We start from the raw sequence: 14,123 nt of genomic DNA, 5'->3' as shown, positions 1-14,123 counted from the left end.
AGTCTTTCCATTTGATGGGAACAGCATGGGGGAAGCTGTGACTTCAGCAAGAACAAAATTAAGAACCTTCTCTTACTGTTGAAAATGATGTATTTTACTTCTATTAAAATAAATTATATTTGAGTATGGTTGTAAGATATGTATCAAGAATGTTTGAAGGTAAATCTTGTGTTGTGAAGTCGACTCCTTGAGTATCTGTATTTTGAGTGAAGGAGCCAGAAATTAAAGAAATCATTCAGATACTGGAACTTCCTACAGATTCTGAAGTTTTATTTTCTGAACCATGAGCAAAACGAGATGAAGAGAGGAATCTTTGCCCATCACCAAAGCACAAATCACTTTTCCCAGCAGTGCTTGCAGCAACGTTGCTAGCACAGTCCAATGTGAGGAATGCAAAACTCCCTGACCCTAATGACATGGTTGGGGAAAAGCCGCATTGCGGCACATCCAGGGCACTTTTGCTTGAGCTGGGTCAGTCACTTTTTCTGACTGGGGGGCCACTGGCTGCTCTGCTTGCACTGGTGGTCCTCAATGTTGGGAATGACCACGGGGCATTTCTGCTGCATGTCCTGGGAGAACCCATCACCTCCAGAGCTGAGCTCTGGGCCTGAACATCCCCTGATGCCATAGCCCAATCCTCCACTGTGGCACCCTGATCCACCGCTGACCCCTCCTGTTAAGGCCTTTTCCCTCGGTGATGCATCGTATCCATATCCAGAGCCTCCTCCAGCAGCGATCCCCAATTTCCCACTGTGGCAGATGGATCCTCCACCATCCCCTGAGCTGATAATGATGTTCTGGCCTGAGTCCTCACTGCTGCACCCTATTTTCCCCCTGCTGCCGTAGACTGGGACTGTCCCCCCTGAAATGTCCCAGCCAGATGTCCCCCTATTGTCACCACTGGTTATTACAACAGATCCGTCACTGCCACATCTGTACCCCCCTGCAACGTTGTAGGTGGATGATGTTGGCATGGGCTGGCAGGGTGAAGCTCCCCGGCTGTAGATGACTGAACCTTCCCCACCGCAGAAGAAGGATCCATGTCCCTGGATGCTTGAGAGGCCCCCGCTGCTGCCGTAGCATCCTCTGTGGTGAGAGGAGATCTCATTGCTGTAGCCCCTGTTCCGCCGGGCACGTCTCCCTCGGAGACAGTGATAAATCTGAAAGAGAAAAAAACCCAAAACAAACCTGCACCATTTCGCTTCATTTTTACACCATGGCAGCTGTGGAGGTTTCAGGTGGTGTGGTCAGAAAAGCTTTGCCAAGACAATGCCAGGCTTCGAAACCGGGAACAGCCTAGTTGTTCTTCAAATGCAAAAGTATCTTGACTCTTACTGGTATAACTTTTCTCTTTCTTATCTCCAGGGTGTATATCCAGAGAATCAAAATCTGAAATATGTTCTTTCAACATCTAATAACTGCCATGGTTTTCCTCACTCATCTTCAGGACTGTAACTGCAGAGCTGTAAAAATGGCAAGGATTATCCTTGTTTCTGGTTTTAAATTATTGCAAGAGCAGTGGATCAAAATCTCCATGCAAGATGATGTTGCTGGCTGTATTATTGCCATCATTGTGTAGTATCCCCAAAGGTCTTTTACATAAGGTAGTTGTCACAGCCATAGATGTATGTAACCATTATGAAGTACAGCATAAGCTTGTTATAAAATCATACTGAAAATGTGTCCTGCGCATTGCAAACACATTCAAAATTGCAAAGACTATGCAGTCACCACCTGCTGGTCCCACTCCAGACTCATCTGGGTTTTCAGCCTGCTCAGCCCCATGGCTCCCAGTCCAGTGACCTGACTTCACCTTGCTTCCCAGTGATCTGATCCGCACCATAGCAAGAAACCGCACACATCCCAAGAGCTTTGCTCTGGGTGCTCTGACAGTGTGGGTAGCGCTGCAAGCATGTGTCAAGAGCAAAAATGAAGCTGTCTCCCATGAATACAAAATAATAAAGTCTCAGAAAAGAGTGGACTTACCCTCCTCAGCCATTGGAAACACATTTAGAAGATAAAAGTCGACTGAATGAGGAGCTTTATCAGACAGGAACTTTTATATGGCGTTTAGCATATATGGGAAGTGAGACACCCTAAGGAATGGCAAGGATTTATTTACTAATCAAACTCTGATTTCAGTGTTTGCTTTGACTCATGACATCTGATCAATATCTTTCCTTCATGCTGCTTATTGCATTGCATGTGGCAGTAATTGCTACTTCTGCTTAATGATCCTATTCCTGTGCTCCTGCCCTGAGCTATGGAGGACTCCTTTGGCCCCCAGTGAGGTGGTGACACTGGGGGAAACTGGGGAGGTAAGTGGGGTTGTGGGTGTAGGGAAATGCTGAGCAAGAGGATTAGCGAGTGTGGGGCAAAGAGTGGCGGTGACTGGGTCCTGCTCGGGGAAGGCACAGGGAGGTCGTGGTTCAGGGCACTGCTGTAAGGGTGGATGTGATCCGTGGATACCCAGGAGAGGGGAAAAAAAGCATCTGGCAGCCACACAGCACGTTGATCCCTTCAGAATCTCACTGGTGGCTCCGGTGGGAGATTTTCCGAGGAAGACATTTGTATCCGAACCAGAGGCTTGACAAAACCGAAGTGCCCAGCTTGGGTATTTTGCAAGGGTGCTAGAGATGCTCTGAGAGAGCATAGGAGCCCTGGTGAGAATTGTGGAGATGTGAATATCCTAACACTTAAATCTACTGTGGCTGGATTACTCTGCTAATGAAGGATTATGCCCCCAAATGCCTTCGTTCTGCATTTTCATATGCCGTGTCCTTCCTCCATCTTGGAAAGAGCACCAAGCACCAGGGACTCTGGGGAGACTGATCTGGGGGGGCTGCAGGGGATATGTGCTGTGGCCACGCTGGTAGTGCGGTGCGTCATGATGTCCCCACTGCAGCCTGTCGTGTTCCAGCTTGTGCAGGCTGGACTACATCTGTTCATCTCAGCAATTTTGCCGCCGGGACAGTGAATCCCCAGGTTTCGCAAAGGGCCACGTCTAGGACATGTCTACTGGGCAGAAAGCAGCGTACAGGGTGGTGCTGCCCTTGGCATTTCAAAGCAGATTTCAAAAGCTTCGGCAAGGAGGGATTTAGGGCCTGGAGGCTTGATTTGGAGCAGTGTTGATCTGCCTGAGGGACTTGCTGCTGGTTTTATTTCCTTCTGCCTGGCCCAGGGCTGTTTTGTCTGACTCACCGTGAGAGGCTCACCCTCTGGGTAGAGATGCTTTGAAGTTTGTAAAGCTGGGAGGGAAGTGGGAGGAAGGCAGGGATGTGGATGTTGGCATGCTGTTATTGGCCACCCTGGGCAGCAACAGCTGCTACTGGGGGTAGGCCCCTGTCCCTGCTCTTCAGGACTGGTGGGCCTGTGCAAACCTCATGAGGTTCAGCAAGGCCAAGGGCAAGGTCCTGCCCGTGGGTTGGGGCAATCCCCAGCACAAACCCAGGCTGGGCGAGGAGTGGCTGGAGAGCAGCCCCAAGGAGAGGGACTGGAGGGGTTGGTGGGGGGAAAACTGCCCGTGAGCCAGCCCCGTGCGCTGGCAGCCCAGAACCCACCCGTGCCCTGGGCTGCAGCCAGAGCAGGGGGGGCAGCAGGGCCAGGGAGGGGATTCTCCCCCTCTGCTCCGCTCTGGGGAGACCCCCCTGCAGTGCTGGGGCCAGCTTGGGGGCCCCCAACAGCAGAAGGACACGGAGCTGCTCGAGTGGGGCCAGAGGAGGCCACGAAGATGCTGGGGGGGCTGGAGCAGCTCCCCTGGGAGGCCGGGCTGAGAGAGTTGGGGGGGTTCAGCCTGGAGAAGAGAAGGCTCCAGGGAGCCCTTCGAGCGGCCTCCCAGGGCTTAAAGGGGGGACAGGGGAGGTGGGGGGGGATTCTGGATCGGGGGGTGGGGGTAGGATGAGGGGTGATGGTTTTACACTGAAATAGGGAAACTTTAGATTAGATATTAGGAAGAAACTGTTCCCTGTGCGGGGGGTGAGGTGTTGGCCCAGGGTGCCCAGAGCAGCTGTGTCTGCCCCCTCCCTGGAAGGGTTCAAGGCCAGGTTGGATGAGGCTGGGAGCACCCTGGGCTGGGGGAAGGGGTCCCTGCCTGGGGTAGGGGGCTTGGGGCTAGACCGTCTTCAAGGTCATTTCCAACCCAAACCTTTCTATGATTCTATGACTGAGCCTGATGGGCTTAGTCATGTCTCCCAGCAGCACTTCATTGCTCCACAGACAGGGTCATTGTGTGCTGGTACCCGAGAGCCATGAGCTAGGATGGCTACACCATGATGCCAAATGAATGTTTGGTGCTGTGACTGCTTGATGTTTTAGGCTGTGCTGTTAGTCTATCATGGAGCCCAGGGGAAAATGAAGGTGCAAATTCTCTGGGGCAAAAAACTGGGTGGTTTTAGAGCTGCATCTACAACAATGGACTATTGAACCCACCATCTTCTTTTCAGAGAGGAGTGAAATGTATCATCAGATGATAGATTTTTATCTTCCAAGACCATAAAATGCTTGTCGAGAATAGAAGAAAAAACAAACTCCCCAAAAGGCAGCTTTGAGATATTCCATTTATTAGATATACAAAGTGCTCTTTGGAAAAGAAGCAGACCCTTATCAGAGCCATCCTAATACCAATAGAAGGGCACAAGGCTGTTAATCTTGGAGTTCTCAGAGCAGAGATGCAGTATCAAGGCAAACAAGAGGGCATGCTGGGAAGAAACAGGCAAAGAGAGGCAGGTCTGGAGGGAAAAAGGTGACACGGCAGAGGCAGGGCTGCTCTTGCTGAGAACCAGGGCTGCCTGTGGCTGTTACTTCTGGTGGTTGGGGGGCCAGTGGCAGGTCTGCTTGGTCTGATGGGACTCAATGTTGGGAATGACAATGGGGCATTTCTGCTGCGTGGACTGGTAGGATCCTCCACTGCCCCCTCCAGAGCTGATGATGACTGTGTGGCCTGAGGAACCGCCACTGCCACCACTGGATCCTCCACTGCAGCATCCAGAGGAACCCCCACTGCTTCCACCTCCAATGATGATCTTGCCTCCTGAAGACCCACCACTGGATCCCCCACTGCAGCAGCCAGATGAGCCACCTCCTCCACCGCCGGAGCTAATAATGATCTTCTGGCCTGATTCCCCACTGCCACTGCTGTATCCTCCTCCCATGCCGTAACCTGAGGATCCTCCACTGCAGCATCCAGAGGAGCCTCCACTGCTTCCACCTCCGATGATGATCTTGCCTCCTGAAGACCCACCACTGGATCCCCCTCCCATGCCATAGCTGGATCCTCCACTACAACATCCGGAGGAGCCTCCACTACCTCCACCTCCAATTATGCTCTTCGATCCTGAAGATCCACCACTGTATCCTCCTCCCATGCCATAGCTTGAAGATCCTCCACTGCAGGATCCAGAGGATCCCCCACTACCTCCACCTCCAATGATGATCTTGCCTCCTGAAGACCCACCACTGGATCCCCCACTACAGCAGCCAGACGAGCCGCCTCCTCCACCGCCGGAGCTAATAATGATCTTCTGGCCTGATCCCCCACTGCCACCACCGTATCCTCCTCCCATGCCGTAGCCTGAGGAGCCCCCACTGCAGCATCCAGAGGAACCTCCACTGCTTCCACCTCCAATTATGCTCTTTGATCCCGAAGACCCACCACTGGATCCTCCTCCCATGCCATAGCTGGATCCTCCACTGCAGGATCCATAGGAACCTCCACTGCTTCCACCTCCAATCATACCCTTTGATCCTGAAGACCCACCACTAGATCCACCTCCCATTCCATAGCTGGATCCTCCACTGCAGGATCCAGAGGAACCTCCACTGCTTCCACCTCCAATTATGCTCTTTGATCCTGAAGACCCACCACTGGATCCCCCTCCCATGCCATAGCCTGAGGAACCTCCACTACAGCATCCAGAGGAACTTCCACTACCTCCACCTCCAATTATGATCTTTGTTCCTGAAGATCCACCACTGGATCCCCCTCCCATGCCATAGCCTGAGGAACCTCCACTGCTTCCATCTCCAATCATACCTTTTGATCCTGAAGACCCACCACTGGATCCCCCTCCCATGCCATAGCTGGATCCTCCACTACAGCATCCAGAGGAACTTCCACTACCTCCACCTCCAATTATGATCTTTGTTCCTGAAGATCCACCACTGGATCCCCCTCCCATGCCATAGCCTGAGGAACCTCCACTGCTTCCACTTCCAATCATACCCTTTGATCCTGAAGACCCACCACTAGATCCACCTCCCATTCCATAGCTGGATCCTCCACTGCAGCATCCAGAGGAACCTCCACTGCTTCCACCTCCGATGATGATCTTGCCTCCTGAAGACCCACCACTGGATCCCCCTCCCATGCCATAGCCTGAGGAACCTCCACTGCTTCCACCTCCAATCATACCCTTCGATCCTGAAGACCCACCACTGGATCCCCCTCCCATGCCATAGCTGGATCCTCCACTGCAGCATCCATAGGAACCTCCACTGCTTCCACCTCCAATTATGCTCTTCGATCCTGAAGACCCACCACTGTATCCTCCTCCCATTCCATAGCTGGATCCTCCACTGCAGCATCCAGAGGATCCCCCACTGCTTCCACCTCCAATGATGATCTTGCCTCCTGAAGACCCACCACCAGATCCCCCACCACAGCAGCCAGATGAGCCGCCTCCTCCACCGCCGGAGCTAATAATGATCTTCTGGCCTGATCCCCCACTGCCACCGCCGTATCCTCCTCCCATGCCGTAACCTGAGGAGCCCCCACTGCAGCAGGATCCACCTCCTCCACTACCAGAGCTGACAATGATCTTGCCGGAGCCCCCGCTGCCCCCGCCGTAGCTGCCCGAGCCTGAGCTCCCCCAGGAGGAGGAGCCCTGTGCCTGGTAGCCGGAGGAGCTGCCCCCGTGGCAGCAGGAGCCCCCGCTGTGGCACCCGCTGGACTGGGAGGACGTTTCATGGCAGCCTCCGGAGGTCTGTCTGGAGCACATCTTTGGGTAGTGACCCTGCAAGGAACAGTGTTATCAGCGAAGAACCCCTTGAAGATACTGCTGAACTTTCACAGCAGATGAAAAATGGCGAGGTGTCCAGGAAATACCCCATTTGCCCCATCTTCTGCAATGCTACAGGAATGGCAGCTTCATAAACACCCTCACCCTTGTTAGACAGCGGGAAAAACATGTAATGAAAAGCACTCAGGGTCTGGTCTGCAGATCACATTGGTTACAGAAAAAATCTGCATGTAGGAAGACTGCGAGTACTTCCAGAGATTTGCATACTCTGACATGCTCAGAGCCTGCAGTCAAAAAACTTCAGTTCCACTGTAAATCCTTCTGAATATACAGACTGCTAAAACTCACAGGAGCTGAAAATTCAGCTATATTTGTGTGCCCTTAGCATATCAGCTACAACTCCCTTCTTTAAAGTAGGCAGTCCTGTTGGCACACCAAATTGTTTTTCGGTGAACTTCTGATGTTGAGCCAGCATGGTTCCCTCATTCAAAGCATGCTCAAAGATCAACTGGTGGAGTGACCCCCCTGCTCAGAAGAGGTTCAAAAATTTTCCATATCAATGGGCTTACCTTCAGTGCAACTGGAAATGCGTGCAAGGCTTGGTGGCAGGTGAATGAGGAGCCTTGGGATAGGTGAGCTTTTATATTGTACACATTGTGCTCTTAAGGGAAGTGAGACACCCTAAGGAATGCTGATAGATTGATTTACTGAGCCTGGATTTAGCTACCTCCTTCTTTGACTCACTTGCAGCAGATAGGTGATGTGAAGGAGATGTATCAATTACGTTGTGTATTGCAGCTGCTAATTCTACATAATGATTCATTTCCGGGCTCCTTGCTCTGAAATGTTGGGGGCAAACAGCTTCTGAGGGTCTTCCCTGAGGTCTCCCCAATGCATTTCTGCTAGGCTTCAGCTTCTCCGGTACTTGGCAGAGAGTGGAGACAGAGCAGACACTGAGGGATGGAGGCTGGAGTGAGTTAGGGCTAGAGAGTGATGGAAGGACAAGGGTAAAGCATGTGCTGGAGCAGGGTCCCAGAGAATTTTGGGGAAAGAGAGTCCTCAAGGACTGGTGAGTGGAGATGGATGGGGAGCAGAGGTATGTCCAGCCCGCCACGAAAGGCAACCATCTTCTCAACAGGCTGGAGGTACCACCTCTGATGGGGCCGTGCGCCACTTTGGAGCACCTCAGCCCAAATCCATTTCAGAGGGCCCTTTGAGGATGGCAAAGATGTGGAGGCCATTTCTCCTCACCCTTTTGCGAGCCTAAGGTGGACACTGCTGTTGGTTTGAGCAGAGAGGTATGTGCTCAACTCCAGCTTCCCAGGGATCCTGATCACCAGGCTGGGGTGAGGAAAGTCTTGAAATCTTTGTTTGCAAAGGTATATTTGAAGGCCATCAAGACCCTATCCCTGAACTCTAGGACATTCAACATTCCCTCTGCCTCAGCAGGACCTGTTTTCTGATGGTCCTGCTTCACCCACACCTGAGGCTGTGGAGGCATCTGGGTATTTTGCTTGCTGGAGAATGACAGTTTGTCAGCACAGCTATCGCAGCACTGACTGCTGTGTTTTACAGCAGCTTCATCCTGTCACTGTGTCATGCATGTTTGGAGGCTGACAACAGCATCCACCCTCATAGGAGGTTGAGTAGAGGAAAGTATAATTGGGGGGTTTTAGCTGAGAGGATGCATGACAGCAGCAGCAGGCTGCCCAGCCCTGTCACAGTGAACATAATTTTGAGTATGCATGCAGCTCCATTGGTATGGGGACAGGACCATCAGCACCAGGAACGTGGGTGCAGGGGGCTTCCTTCATTTTGCTTTGGACTCCCTCCAGTGGCCTAAGCTCCACTCTTATCACCAAAGGGAAATCTAAGGTCCCACAGCAATTCTGGCTCTCACCTGAGAAATGTGGGTGTTGTGCTACTGATCAACGCAACGCCTTGATCCCTTCCGTGCATTGAACCTGTAGGGACTTGCACAAAGGGCCACTTAGGATTTGCAGCTCATCAGGACCCAGGGTGGGAGGGAATGCTGGGGTGGCTTTCATCAGGGGTGGGGAGAGGTCCTTCTGCAAGCGCTGGTGTGTGGAGACCCCAAGGCTGGACCCTGCAGGGACTGGAAACACTGGGCCTGTAGCACATGTGCATGTCTGGTACTTTCCACACGTGGAGGGAGAGTGTGGCTGGAATCACGGATGCTGGAGGGACCTGTGTTGCCACAACCCTCCCCGGGTTAAAGAGCAGCTTTAATACCTACGTTGGGTAAAGGTGAGGGTGAATATAAAAGGCTTCCCGGTGGAGGCTGCCCCACATTTGGGCCATGCTGGCTGTTTTCTGATGCTCTGTCTGGACCTGCAGAGACTCTGTTTCTGCCCTGCAGTCCAGTCACCCTGAGGATGGGCTGGCAGGTCACGTTGTCTTTCAGCCTCACCACTGCAAACACCTCAGTGGGTGGTGCCTCCGTGTGCATTGTTATGAGAGAGAGAAAAACTCTGGCCAGATCCTACAATCATTTTCCCCAGTATCTTCCTTCATACACAGCAATGTTAATGTTGATAGCATGGGACATGATGAAGGTAATTTTGGTGTAAGAAGAACTCTCTAATTTTGCTGCAAAAGGCAGAATCTGGTCAGTCATGTTCCCTCAAGCGTTTGCATGGCCGGTGATCCCTTTTATTCCTAATTTTGCTTCCTGCCTACCAGCTGTGTGTGTGAGATGGACAAAAACCCCTGTCAGTCTAAAATTTAGTGAACAAAATACTAATCAGACCTGTCCCAAAGAGGACTTGCTGCTGACTTCAGCACAAATGCTAGTGAATGTTTCCTACCATAATTAATGTTTTCCATCTAGGGAAATTGAGTACATAAAACCCCAAATGTATGTCCAAAGGATGCTGCTGTCAGCACTGGAAATCCCTGCAGTTAAACCCAGAGCTTGTAGTTTGATTCCTTCTCTGGGAAGGGAAAACCAAGGTGGAGTTATTTCCCAGGTTAAAGTTGCAGCCTTGGTGGACATAATTTGCAAGAGGCATGATGATCATCTGTTTAAGCAACAACTTTTCCCTCAAGCAAGATCTGCTAATAACTGTCTGCTGTACTACAGGCTGAAGAAGATTTCACAGCCGAATGTATTTGATGTATTATTCACTTTTTGAAAGTAAACAGGGGACTGACAAAGGATAAAAACAACCTTGAAAAACCAGTTCTTGCTGTACACAGTAATCTTTATTTCCCTTCATATTGATGGGTGAGAAGATCCAGCTGGGATTTAGCAGCACAGGGATGCAACATCAAGGAAACACAAGAGAAGAGGACATGATGGGAGGAAACAAGAAAACCTGGAATACAGAGGCAGGGCTGCTCTTGCTGAGAACCAGGGCTGCCTGTGGCTGTTACTTCTGGTGGTTGGGGGGCCAGTGGCAGGTCTGCTTGGTCTGATGGGACTCAATGTTGGGAATGACAATGGGGCATTTCTGCTGCGTGGACTGGTAGGATCCTCCACTGCCCCCTCCAGAGCTGATGATGATTGTGTGGCCTGAGGAACCGCCACTGCCACCACTGGATCCTCCACTGCAGCATCCAGAGGAACCCCCACTGCTTCCACCTCCAATGATGATCTTGCCTCCTGAAGACCCACCACTGGATCCCCCACTACAGCAGCCAGATGAGCCACCTCCTCCACCGCCGGAGCTAATAATGATCTTCTGGCCTGATCCCCCACTGCCACCGCCGTATCCTCCTCCCGTGCCGTAACCTGAGGATCCTCCACTGCAGCATCCAGAGGAGCCTCCACTGCTTCCACCTCCGATGATGATCTTGCCTCCTGAAGACCCACCACTGGATCCCCCTCCCATGCCATAGCTGGATCCTCCACTGCAGCATCCAGAGGAACCTCCACTGCTTCCACCTCCAATTATGCTCTTCGATCCTGAAGATCCACCACTGTATCCTCCTCCCATGCCATAGCTTGAAGATCCTCCACTGCAGGATCCAGAGGATCCCCCACTACCTCCACCTCCAATGATGATCTTGCCCCCTGAAGACCCACCACTGGATCCCCCACTACAGCAGCCAGACGAGCCGCCTCCTCCACCGCCGGAGCTAATAATGATCTTCTGGCCTGATCCCCCACTGCCACCACCGTATCCTCCTCCCATGCCGTAGCCTGAGGAGCCCCCACTGCAGCATCCAGAGGAACCTCCACTGCTTCCACCTCCAATTATGCTCTTTGATCCCGAAGACCCACCACTGGATCCTCCTCCCATGCCATAGCTGGATCCTCCACTGCAGGATCCATAGGAACCTCCACTGCTTCCACCTCCAATCATACCCTTTGATCCTGAAGACCCACCACTAGATCCACCTCCCATTCCATAGCTGGATCCTCCACTGCAGGATCCAGAGGAACCTCCACTGCTTCCACCTCCAATTATGCTCTTTGATCCTGAAGACCCACCACTGGATCCCCCTCCCATGCCATAGCCTGAGGAACCTCCACTACAGCATCCAGAGGAACTTCCACTACCTCCACCTCCAATTATGATCTTTGTTCCTGAAGATCCACCACTGGATCCCCCTCCCATGCCATAGCCTGAGGAACCTCCACTGCTTCCATCTCCAATCATACCTTTTGATCCTGAAGACCCACCACTGGATCCCCCTCCCATGCCATAGCTGGATCCTCCACTACAGCATCCAGAGGAACTTCCACTACCTCCACCTCCAATTATGATCTTTGTTCCTGAAGATCCACCACTGGATCCCCCTCCCATGCCATAGCCTGAGGAACCTCCACTGCTTCCACTTCCAATCATACCCTTTGATCCTGAAGACCCACCACTAGATCCACCTCCCATTCCATAGCTGGATCCTCCACTGCAGCATCCAGAGGAACCTCCACTGCTTCCACCTCCGATGATGATCTTGCCTCCTGAAGACCCACCACTGGATCCCCCTCCCATGCCATAGCCTGAGGAACCTCCACTGCTTCCACCTCCAATCATACCCTTCGATCCTGAAGACCCACCACTGGATCCCCCTCCCATGCCATAGCTGGATCCTCCACTGCAGCATCCATAGGAACCTCCACTGCTTCCACCTCCAATTATGCTCTTCGATCCTGAAGACCCACCACTGTATCCTCCTCCCATTCCATAGCTGGATCCTCCACTGCAGCATCCAGAGGATCCCCCACTGCTTCCACCTCCAATGATGATCTTGCCTCCTGAAGACCCACCACCAGATCCCCCACCACAGCAGCCAGATGAGCCGCCTCCTCCACCGCCGGAGCTAATAATGATCTTCTGGCCTGATCCCCCACTGCCACCGCCGTATCCTCCTCCCATGCCGTAACCTGAGGAGCCCCCACTGCAGCAGGATCCACCTCCTCCACTACCAGAGCTGACAATGATCTTGCCGGAGCCCCCGCTGCCCCCGCCGTAGCTGCCCGAGCCTGAGCTCCCCCAGGAGGAGGAGCCCTGTGCCTGGTAGCCGGAGGAGCTGCCCCCGTGGCAGCAGGAGCCCCCGCTGTGGCACCCGCTGGACTGGGAGGACGTTTCATGGCAGCCTCCGGAGGTCTGTCTGGAGCACATCTTTGAGTAGTGACCCTGCAAGGAACAACATGTTTTTTACGCAAGAGCAGACTCTGACATTAAGAGAATTTCCCCCAGCCACAAGGACCCGTGTACAGCCCAACGACATTAGTAGACCTTCTCCAGAACCAATGAACTTCCTTTCTTCTAAGCACTTCGTGCTCCATAGATCCCACCACACATAGAGCCTTTTGCTAACAGGAGATTACCAGATTGCTGAACTTTATCAACCCACCATTTAAAGTTTTTTATCCCATAGCTGTTCCACCTCCATCTCTGTACTGATGAAACACAGGACTTTTAGTAGCATGGGATAATCCTGCTCCTGCTGATATCCACAGGAGATTTAAATTCATCAAACAACCTTCCTGTCTTTCAAACCACCACCCATCAGACTTCACCAAAGAATTTATGTTTTGTAAGCATGAAAGTAAGAGAAGAATCGATCCCTTTGGCAGAGAAGGACTTACCCTTCTTGGTTCTGACAACGTGTTCCACAAAGCAAAGCTGAGCGAATGAAGCACTGTGAGATCCAGCAACTTTTATACTGTTTCTAGTTCTCACTAGTGGGAAGTGAGGCATCCAAAGGAACGGTGATAGGTTTATTTACTAAGCAAACTGTTCTCCTTCAGCCCACTTGTCCTGACTCATGGAATCAGATCAATGCCTCTCTAGTGCATCACTTCCTAGGCTACCTGCAGTTCGGCTGCAGGTATCACATGTGAGCACAGCTCCCGCGGTTGACTTCCAAGGTAGGATTGTGGGACTCCAGTTAGCACCCTCCACTTGAACTGGGAGATGACGCTGGGGTTGGTGACTGACAGTAGAAGGGGCTGTGGAGACTCCTGTTGCGTGTGTGTTACAGACTATGGAGATGCCCAGGGGAACGGAGAGGGCTGCATTGGGCAGGACGGCTGCTGCCAGAGCAACGAAGGAAGCTCACGTGCCTGGACTTCCCCACTATACCGTGAAGTGTAGATCATGACTTTTGTTTGAGTGTACCACTATGGACAGTAGAGCTGTCAGGCAGGCTTTACACTCTGTCTGGGAGGGGTGGTGATACTGATTTTAGAAAGGAGTTGAAACGCTGCAGGTAGAGGGTACCAGATCCAGCATCCACCCTGTGTATCCGCATCTGGATGGGTATTAACCAAGAGCATAAATTCATCCCAGTTTGGGAGGTGGTGTTTCTGAAGCATCCACAAGATCTGAGGATGTGTTGTGTTCCTGTGGTCACCCTGAGGGCCTCTGAAACTTGGCTCCCAGCTTTCTCGGTCCTGGGCCACTTCTGGGTGAAGGGATGGTCAACAGCAGTGCTCCCACCTCCTTGAAGTGGGACCCCAAGCTTTCTGTTAACACCGTGCAGGCATCAGCAATGTTTGTGCAGTTCCCAGTCACTGCTATTCTATCATCCTATGGCTTTCCATAATTAAATCCTAGGCAAATCAGCTGGTCCAGTGGCAGCACTGGCTGGAGGAGCTTGTCTGGATGTGTTTTGAGAATTTGCATCCCTGGG

General features: G+C 52.1%; 2 protein-coding genes across 3 annotated transcripts; both read right to left on the bottom strand.

Moving 5' to 3' along the window:
* Window positions 1-292: 292 nt before the first annotated feature.
* On the bottom strand, window positions 293-2,076 carry LOC104359953 (keratin, type II cytoskeletal 2 epidermal-like). Its single transcript, XM_009965807.3, has 2 exons — window positions 1,987-2,076; window positions 293-1,160 (listed from the first exon to the last, which is right to left on the bottom strand). The coding sequence occupies exons 1-2, from the start codon at window positions 2,008-2,010 to the stop codon at window positions 477-479; spliced, it is 708 nt and encodes a 235-aa protein (XP_009964109.3). The 5' UTR covers window positions 2,011-2,076; the 3' UTR covers window positions 293-476.
* A 2,466-nt stretch (window positions 2,077-4,542) lies between these two features.
* LOC116960574 (uncharacterized transmembrane protein DDB_G0289901-like) lies at window positions 4,543-12,617 on the bottom strand. 2 transcript variants are annotated; one of them, XM_042785706.1, is made up of 3 exons: window positions 12,100-12,617; window positions 10,576-11,508; window positions 4,543-6,373 (listed from the first exon to the last, which is right to left on the bottom strand). In XM_042785706.1, exons 1-3 carry the CDS (start codon window positions 12,605-12,607, stop codon window positions 4,797-4,799), a joined length of 3,018 nt encoding a protein of 1,005 aa, XP_042641640.1. In that variant the 5' UTR covers window positions 12,608-12,617; the 3' UTR covers window positions 4,543-4,796. The 2 variants fall into 2 exon arrangements, with proteins under 2 accessions (XP_042641640.1, XP_042641639.1); XM_042785705.1 differs by having other exon boundaries at window positions 10,576-12,617.
* Window positions 12,618-14,123: the final 1,506 nt, after the last annotated feature.

This window comes from Tyto alba, unplaced genomic scaffold (genome assembly GCF_018691265.1).
Source record: "Tyto alba isolate M040663 unplaced genomic scaffold, T.alba_DEE_v4.0 Super-Scaffold_8, whole genome shotgun sequence".
NCBI classification, from domain to species: Eukaryota; Metazoa; Chordata; class Aves; order Strigiformes; family Tytonidae; genus Tyto; species Tyto alba.
Note: the sequence above shows the minus strand (reverse complement) of the source record. Positions and strands in the feature narration are given on the sequence as shown.

Coding starts and splice junctions, on each gene's coding strand:
- LOC104359953 (XM_009965807.3), bottom strand. CDS start 2,010: ATGTGTTTCCAATGGCTGAGGAGG. Junction 1,161..1,986: donor GTTTCCAATGGCTGAGGAGG/GTAAGTCCACTC, acceptor TTTCTCTTTCAG/ATTTATCACTGTCTCCGAGG.
- LOC116960574 (XM_042785705.1), bottom strand. CDS start 12,607: ATGTGCTCCAGACAGACCTCCGGAGGCTGCCATGAAACGTCCTCCCAG. Junction 6,374..10,575: donor ATGCTGCAGTGGAGGATCCA/GTGGTGGCAGTG, acceptor GAGGTTCCTCAG/GCTATGGCATGGGAGGGGGA.